General features: G+C 39.9%; 3 protein-coding genes across 3 annotated transcripts; 2 read left to right on the top strand and 1 right to left on the bottom strand.

The window, feature by feature from the left end:
* The first annotated feature begins 518 nt into the window (after positions 1 to 518).
* Positions 519 to 2,213, top strand: LOC105763243 (LRR receptor-like serine/threonine-protein kinase FLS2). The gene has a single exon (XM_012581386.2). The coding sequence runs from the start codon at positions 662 to 664 to the stop codon at positions 2,021 to 2,023; it is 1,362 nt and encodes a 453-aa protein (XP_012436840.1). The 5' UTR covers positions 519 to 661; the 3' UTR covers positions 2,024 to 2,213.
* A 923-nt stretch (positions 2,214 to 3,136) lies between these two features.
* LOC105763242 (probable leucine-rich repeat receptor-like protein kinase At1g35710) lies at positions 3,137 to 5,136 on the top strand. The gene has a single exon (XM_012581384.2). The coding sequence runs from the start codon at positions 3,153 to 3,155 to the stop codon at positions 5,058 to 5,060; it is 1,908 nt and encodes a 635-aa protein (XP_012436838.2). The 5' UTR covers positions 3,137 to 3,152; the 3' UTR covers positions 5,061 to 5,136.
* Positions 5,137 to 6,137: 1,001 nt separating this feature from the next.
* On the bottom strand, positions 6,138 to 6,947 carry LOC105761972 (glycine-rich cell wall structural protein 2). The gene has a single exon (XM_052625185.1). The coding sequence runs from the start codon at positions 6,945 to 6,947 to the stop codon at positions 6,138 to 6,140; it is 810 nt and encodes a 269-aa protein (XP_052481145.1).
* Positions 6,948 to 8,374: the final 1,427 nt, after the last annotated feature.

Here is an 8,374-nt window from a genome sequence, read left to right as displayed (position 1 = left end):
CATCATTAAAATTTTGTAGAAGGATTTGGCAATTAAATTATGAAAGGAATTGTTGATAGTCTAAGCTCTAAAAAATTCTGGACTCAAGGGATTGCATGGTAGCATGCAAATTAATAAAAAAAAAATCTTAATTTTCGGTTTATATGTTTAAATTAAATATTAATTCTTTAAAAAGCATTTAAATTTTATATTTATTTAAATACTATTTAATTTATTTTTACTATTCGTCTAAAATAAATATTTTAATTTCTCCACGATATTCTTTAATAACAATAGAGACCACCATATATAAATATATGATATATGATAATGTAACATTGCAGTAATATATGAACAAATCTGTCGTCAAACCTCACGATTATAATAATTCAAGGCAATATGAAAAGCTTTTCCAAGAAAAAAAAATTCAACAAAAACCCTTTCCGTATATTGAACGAAAACAGGATTAGCTTCCCCGTCTCGTTCTATCAGTTGGCTAAATCATTCAAATGATCCAAATTTAAATACACTCTGACAATTTCCCGTGAATCCACTCACTAAAAGTTACTCTGTTTTTCTTCCCAGAGTGGCAGAAACGTACTCCAAAACCCATCTTTCTCTTGTCTCCTTATTTTCTTCCTCTACTCTCTCTCTGTCTCTCTCAAATCATTTTGCTTTTCTTATGAACGGCCCTCGTTCACTGGGCTTCTCACCCTCTCTTTTGCACTTTGAAATGAACTTCCCTTTCACTTCCCAATCCCATTGTGAAATAAAAATGGCTACTTCAAAATTCTTTCTATCTTCTCTTCTTCTGTTACTTTTTGTTCATGGAGTTTTGCCAAGAGCAGAATCCAAGACGTACTGGGGAGATGTTGATGCCTTGAAACAACTCAAAAATGGAGTCCAGCCTAATTCTGTGAGTCCGGGTTCTTGCTTGGGTTCTTGGGATTTCACATTCGACCCATGTGACAGCCTCTTCAGTGAAAGATTCACCTGCGGTTTCAGGTGCGACCTTACAGTTTCTGGGTTGAGCCGAGTCACGGAGGTTACTCTCGACTCTGCTGCTTATACCGGTTCTCTCTCTTCCATTTCCTGGAACCTCCCTTACTTGCAAACCCTTGACCTCTCCAACAATTTCTTCTCCGGCAGGATTCCAGGCTCACTCTCCAACTTGACTCGGTTAACTCGGCTGGGTCTTTCAAGGAATGCATTTTCCGGTGAGGTACCAGCCTCGATTGGGTCCTTGTCTACTCTTGAAGAACTCTACCTCGATAACAACAACCTACAAGGTCCTATCCCCCCGACTTTTAATGGTCTTGGTAGCTTGAAAAGGCTCGAATTTCAATCAAACAACATCTCTGGTGAGTTACCCGAGTTGGGTTCACTCAAAAACCTGTACTTACTTGATGCAAGCAACAATGTCATTTCTGGGTATTTGCCTACAACGCTGCCACCTTTTTTAGTCCAAATTTCCATGAGGAACAACATGATTGAAGGCACAATCCCTCCAAGTCTTAAATATTTGAACCTTCTGCAAGTATTAGACCTGAGTCACAACAAACTCACCGGCTCAGTCCCTTATTTCCTCTTTAACCACCCATCTCTTCAACAACTCACTCTCGCATTCAACTCCTTTGATTCTTTACAAGCTCCCTCTAATCTAGGCACCCAAAGTGAGCTTATTGCTGTTGACTTGAGCAATAACGAGCTCCAAGGCTGGTTACCTCCTTTCTTGCCATTAATGCCAAAGCTGTCAGCTTTATCCATGGAAAACAACAAGTTTTCGGGTATGATCCCTATCCAATACGCATTGAGAGCGGCTCTGCCTGCCTCCGGAATTGCCCCGTTTGCAAGACTGTTGCTTGGGGGGAACTACTTGTTCGGACCAATTCCAGGGCCATTGCTGGTACTCAAACCAGACACTGCAAATGTCAGCCTTGCTGACAACTGCTTGATCAGGTGCCCATCGCGTTTCTTTTTCTGCCAAGGTGCTGACCAGAAATCTTTAATGGAATGCAAGAGTTTTGGTTCTGTAATCCCTTGAATCATGTTATTTCAGCAATGTTTTTAGTTGCAACATCCATGTGTGTCTTTCTTGGCTAAAATTCTTTCTCTATTGTTCTTAGTTTGGGCTTGTTAGTTTTCAGTTTGTTAGTGGGAAATCTAAAAGAAAATCTTTGTTTTCACATAAATTGTAATAATTTTGTATATTTTCAATATTTTGATTTTGCTCACATGGTCTTGGGCGTGGGGGTATACGCTCGTAAACAATATAGTACTTGGGTCCTACTTGTCCTTTGAGGCTCATCAGATAGGTCCAGATAATTGCCAACCTTATTCGGTTTATTTTAGGTAACGCTTGACCCAATTAAAGGACTTATTGCACCAATTAGTGGCTTGGATTGATAAATTTGATAACTTGAACTCTATGTTTTGTAAGAATAATCTGCCTTTTCGTATGAACAAAGATATGCTTTCTTATCATATCCCATGACTGTAGAGAAATGAATGACCTGAAAGGCACAGTTCAAAGTACATGTCCAGACAATTTTTCCCCCTCGCTTGTATTTACAGCTATGAAATACAGAATCAATGAAGCGGTGGGTATATATCACCTGTTGAAATTTGCATGAGTTGTGATACCATTAATGCTTTACATGAATGGAGCCCGCGAATATTATTACGCTTTCAGGTCCCGCTCCCATGTAAAAATGAGAGTACTGTTAACTATTCATTGGTCGAAAGTGGGATCAAACTTATCATGTCTGCAAACACAGTGCAATAATTTTTACTGGTTCCCTAATTCAAAAGCTAAGCCGATGGTCATCAATCATCATGCTTCACTGCTTCAGTTCATAGACAAATACAAAGGATGCTAAAAAATATAATTAAGTATTTACTTTGATTCATTTGTTGCTTGAACATTAAGATCCAAAATTTTATCACAGCCGCCTCTTCCAGGTTGGCCAATAGGCTTATATTGTATGCAGCTGGCTGGAAATTCCCCATATAGGCTAATATCCGTTAATATTAACTTAATGAAAGCCGGATTAATCACATGGCAGCACTGTTTTCAATATCTGGCAACTTGCCTTCAAATGAATATATAATAAGATTCGACTTTCAGGTTTATGATTTCATAGTCATCAATGGAGATTTCATTTCATAACAATATGTTTTCTCTACTTCTTTTGCTCTTACCGTCACTATCTTTCTCACCATCTGCCTGGGCGGCCTGCAATGCAGTGGACAAAGAAGCATTACTGGGATTCAAGCGCACCATCACAGCTGACCCTTCACGATTATTGCAATCATGGATATCATCAACTGATTGCTGCACATCCTGGAAAGGTGTCGCTTGCAATTCTGTGGGAAGAGTGGTCAATGTCACACGGTCGGGCCTTGTTTCGGATGACGACGACCTTTTGGATACATTCATGAATGGAACTTTGTCTCCCTCCCTTGGGAACCTATCCTATCTTCAACTTCTTGACCTTAGCAATCTCAAAAACTTGAATGGACCAATTCCACCGGAATTCGGCAAGTTAAGGCGTCTTACTCATCTTTTTCTCAATTCAAACCAGCTTACAGGGTCGATACCGGCGACATTCAAGCACTTATCTCGGCTGGAAAGGCTTTTCCTCAACAACAACCATATTTCTGGTATTATACCTTTCTCTGTTATTGGATCCTTAACAGCACTCACCGAACTTGGTCTTTCGGAAAACCAATTGAGAGGATCAATTCCAGCAACAATAGGGAAGTTGGTATTATTGACAAAGCTTGATCTTCATGCTAACAATATTTCTGGCAGTTTGCCTACAACTATAGGCAAGCTTAAGAGCCTCAAATATCTGGACTTATCCCAAAACACGATAAAAGGCAGCATTCCTAAATCCATAGGAGGACTTTCAGCATTAGTACTCCTAGATCTCAATCAAAACCAGATTACAGGAAGCATCCCTTCATCGATTTCGGGGCTCATCTCTCTTCAGTTTTGCCGCATATCAGAAAACAAGATGACAGGAAGTTTACCTCCATCCATTGGCCACCTCCCAAGCATTCAGAGGCTAATCCTTGAGAACAACAAGCTAACTGGGAAATTACCAGCTACAATGGGCCACCTTGTCACTCTTACTGAATTATTCTTATCGAATAATCGTATTACCAGCAAGATTCCTTCTAGTTTCAGCAATTTGCAAAACCTTCAAACATTAGATTTATCTAGAAACCATCTCTCTGGTGAACTTCCTACAGAGCTGGCCAAGTTGCAGAACTTACAGACATTGGATCTGTCGTTTAATCCTCTTGGACTAGTTAGCATACCAAAATGGTTTGCTAAATTGAAACTTTTTCGGCTTATGTTGGCGAAAACTGGGATTAGAGGGTCTCTTCCGAGGTGGTTATCTTCTACATCCATTTCTACGCTAGATTTATCAGATAATGCTCTGACAGGGAAACTACCGCGTTGGATTGGGAATATGACCAGCCTTTCTTTACTTAATTTATCAAATAACGGTCTTCACTCATCAATCCCAGCTGAATTCAAGAATCTTAGGCGTCTAATGGACCTTGATCTTCATTCAAACAAGTTCTCTGGTAACCTGGATACAATTTTCTCCAAAGGAACTGATGACCCTATAGGCCATTACAACTCTATTGATCTATCTGACAATATGTTCGCTGGTCCTATTAATGACTCCGTTCTACAGAGCTCTGCAATGGATTCTATTACATCGCTTGTTCTGTCATATAATCTGCTAAAAGGGTCAATACCAAAATCCATAAGGAAGTTGAGTGAGCTGAGAATCTTGAAGATGGTAAGCAATGGCCTTTCAGGGAAGATACCAGTGGAGCTTGGTGATGCCATGGGATTGACCACAATTTTGCTTTCGAGGAACAATCTCATGGGGAGCATCCCAGGGAAGGTGATCAATTTGAATGAGCTCAAGGAATTTGACGTGTCGCATAATCAATTAAGAGGGGAAATTCCTCCCCATAAAGCCATAATCCCTGTATCTTCATTTATTGGTAATCCTGGATTGTGTGGAGCCCCTCTTCCACCTTGTGAACGTTCATAGTATTTTTCATAAACAAATTTATAATAACATGGATATTTTCAATGGAAGTATTATGGTGTTTCTCAATAATATGGATATTTTCAATGGAAGTATTATTGTTCCTCCATTTCTTTCCTCATCATCTTACACGACTAGACTATCATTACTTTCGGATGTGAATGTTAGAAATCAATACGAGTCTAACATGATTTTTTTCAACTTTTTTCTTTTTTTAATTTGATCCTAGTCCCATTTCCATGTTAAGATATTTATCTAAACTAGATTTTCAAAAGATGAACAATTAGTACAAGAAGACAAGGGAAAGAAAAGTGTTAAGAGTTTTAATTTTATATGGAAGCAGTGCTGTGAAATTGTAATCTCATGCTTGTTTTGTAGGGTCAAAGAATGGAGAAAAGCTGTTTTGTAACGGCTACAGCTCTCACTAAAGACTTTAAAATGGGCAGGTTCATTAGGCATGCTTGGTTCACTAACTGCAGACACTTCAGTCCAGACTATTACCAATAGAGCAACGGACAGATCTTAGGATTTAAACAAATGGTCTGTAATCATAAACATGAAGACAAATGTCTTCTAACGAAGCCAATATAGTCAGAGCTAACATGGCTACTTCTAAAGGCTACATGAAACTGAGATACTGAGTACTGACAGACCACTTTTTAACTGCTCCCACTTGGAGGGCCAACATTTCCACTGACATGGAAATAATATAACAATACAAGGAGATCAAAGTGTTGCAGGGCTTCCCTGTGTTGAATACAGAAATGGGCCAAGGCCATTTGAGAGGCCTAAACAGACCATGTATTGCAGAAAATTTTCATTAAGCTCTAAAATGAATATTGCATCATGGTGCATACTATATCAAAGGATACTGAATACAATTGAAACTTTTTGATCGTCTTTCCTCCCTTGAACACAACTTTTTATTTAGTCTCTACATGTAGAGAGCTTGAACACGGATGAGATTAAGCAGGGAAAAGCATGATTATTTTGATACCTAAAATGCATCACTGATGGAGAAATAATTTAGAAGTTGGGAGAAGCTGAGCGATAGTTGTCAGAATGCAAGGCAAATTCCATTTAATGTGCATGGTTTGGCTTCAGTATGGGAGAACTAGTCCGCCCTCCAAATGATTTTTTTGACCCACCACATCCCCAAATCCAGCATCTACCCTGGTTGCCACCTCCCCAACCCCAGCCTCCTCCTCCACCACCGCCACCTCCTCCTCCTCCATTCCCACCACCTCCCCCCCCACCACCGTTGCCTCCACCCCCTCCTCCTCCTCCTCCTCCACCATTCCCACTCCCTCCCCCGCCTCCTCCACCTCCCCCACCACCATTGCCTCCACCACCTCCTCCTCCTCCACCATTCCCACCCCCTCCCCCGCCTCCTCCCCCTCCATTTCCTCCGCCCCATCCTTGACCATGACCATTGCCGTTTCCTCCGCCACCTCCTCCCCCACTGCCTCCACCACCTCCACCACCTCCACCACCATTTCCGTCACCTCCGCCACCTCCCCCTCCATTGCCCCTACCTTTTCTTTTCCAGTGTGGTTTTCCTTTTCCTCTACCATTGCTATTGCCACTGCCACCTCCAGCATTTCCCCCACCACCGCCGCCGCCACCACCAGTGTCTCCTCCTTTCCCTCCACTGTGAACATTACCGTTGCTTTGGACAAAAATTTCTTGAGAAAAATTCGTGCCTTTTTCTTGTACATTATCAATAAAAGCATGGTTCTCACTTGAGACCATATTGCTGGAACTAGCATTGGACCACCCAGGAACCCCATTGTCTCTCTCAAACCCATCCATTCCATCAACGCTACATGGGCTGATCATCAACACCACCGCAAGTAGAACCAAACCCCTTACTTCTCTGGTTACTTCCATTCTCGGTCTCAACTTGAGAATGCAAGAATTCACCCCCTCCAATCCTTTTATATATTCTTTGATTGTTATGGTAAAACAAGCAAAACTACAGCTTGGAACAGTCCCCACACGAACAAACTTGAAGTTACCAATACCGAACAGCACCTTCAAAAAGGCTGCAAAAGTGGGACAAAGAGATGAAACTATTCCTTGAATCGCAATATGTCCCCACGCTATCCATTTTCCCCTGGCTAATGCAGGCTTTAAGCATACACCGACTCCAATTTAAGCACTCTGCTCTCTTGATCTTGTTTAACAACGCTATGACTCCATATTATTTTAAACTGATACAACAATAAAAAAAAGCATATGTTTTCTTGTCAAGCAACCGTGAACTTCAAGGACATCCTTTGAAATGGTGATTTTAGTTCCCAAAAAGAAACTAAAGACTAGGCATGCACGATAAGCCCTTCTTGAACATTCCAATTCTGAATATGCCGAAACACTATTAAATTGCTTTAGCGACTCTTAACGTATGAGATCATCCAAGTGACTTTATTTAAAATAATCATACGCTCGCAGCCGGCAGGCACTGAAATAGTAGAGAAATTGTTTTCATGGTGACCTACCAGGATTATGGCATAAACCAGCAGACAGCTCAGTTTAACGAGACGAGTTTATATTATAATCTTAAAAGATGAGGATATTTAATTGAAGAATACATCAGAATAGTGGAGGTAGCTTGAGCAATGCCCTAAACATATCCGGTGTGAGGTAGGAAAGGAAGATCATGGCTTTTGCTTGACGAATGAAATTTGGGGTAGTAGTGGTGGCCATGTGCGGCTGAGAAAGATAACATGCAGATTGGAGAGGCCATTCCAAATTTAAGTTTAATTTAGTACTTGTATTCTTGAGGATGTATAAGTGTAAACTTGGTGAAGTGCAATCCAGATAGATAAGGTCCACTAAGGATAATTTATTATTATTATTATTTTGGTCTAAACTAAGTATAATGGTTATGAAACATAGACCCCATGTAATTGAAATTTCCCATTGCTTCAAGTAACTATTTATCATTGTTATTATTAGATCGTTTATGGTTTATATTTAGGGTTTGTAGTATTTTTTTATGATTTTATCTTTAATATTTAAACTCATAATAATAATGTAACTTTTCACCGTACGATATTATTATTATTTAATTCATGCTTAATGTGTTTAAATCAGAGGGAAAAAGTCCCTGTTTAAGAGTAGATGTAGCATAATTGAGCGGAGTTGCATGCAATCCTAAAAATAGGACAACTTAAATCTATCGGATTAGAGTTAAATCGAATAGGGGAATCCATAGATCGAGTTAATGCAATAATAGGGGTTTTAATTAGAAAGAAATTTCAATTAGTCAACCTAGAGTCAGTTGCTCTTAGTCTTGAAAGGTATAGTAGCATAAT

This window comes from Gossypium raimondii, chromosome 12 (assembly GCF_025698545.1).
Source record: "Gossypium raimondii isolate GPD5lz chromosome 12, ASM2569854v1, whole genome shotgun sequence".
Lineage (NCBI taxonomy): Eukaryota > Viridiplantae > Streptophyta > Magnoliopsida > Malvales > Malvaceae > Gossypium > Gossypium raimondii.
The sequence above is the reverse complement of the archived record's forward strand: the minus strand, read 5'-3'. Positions and strand labels throughout refer to the sequence as shown.

What these genes read in the sequence shown, in the direction of transcription:
- LOC105763243 (XM_012581386.2), top strand. Translation starts at nt 662, where the DNA reads ATGAACGGCCCTCGTTCACTGGGCTTCTCACCCTCTCTTTTGCACTTT.
- LOC105763242 (XM_012581384.2), top strand. Translation starts at nt 3,153, where the DNA reads ATGTTTTCTCTACTTCTTTTGCTCTTACCGTCACTATCTTTCTCACCA.
- LOC105761972 (XM_052625185.1), bottom strand. Translation starts at nt 6,947, where the DNA reads ATGGAAGTAACCAGAGAAGTAAGGGGTTTGGTTCTACTTGCGGTGGTG.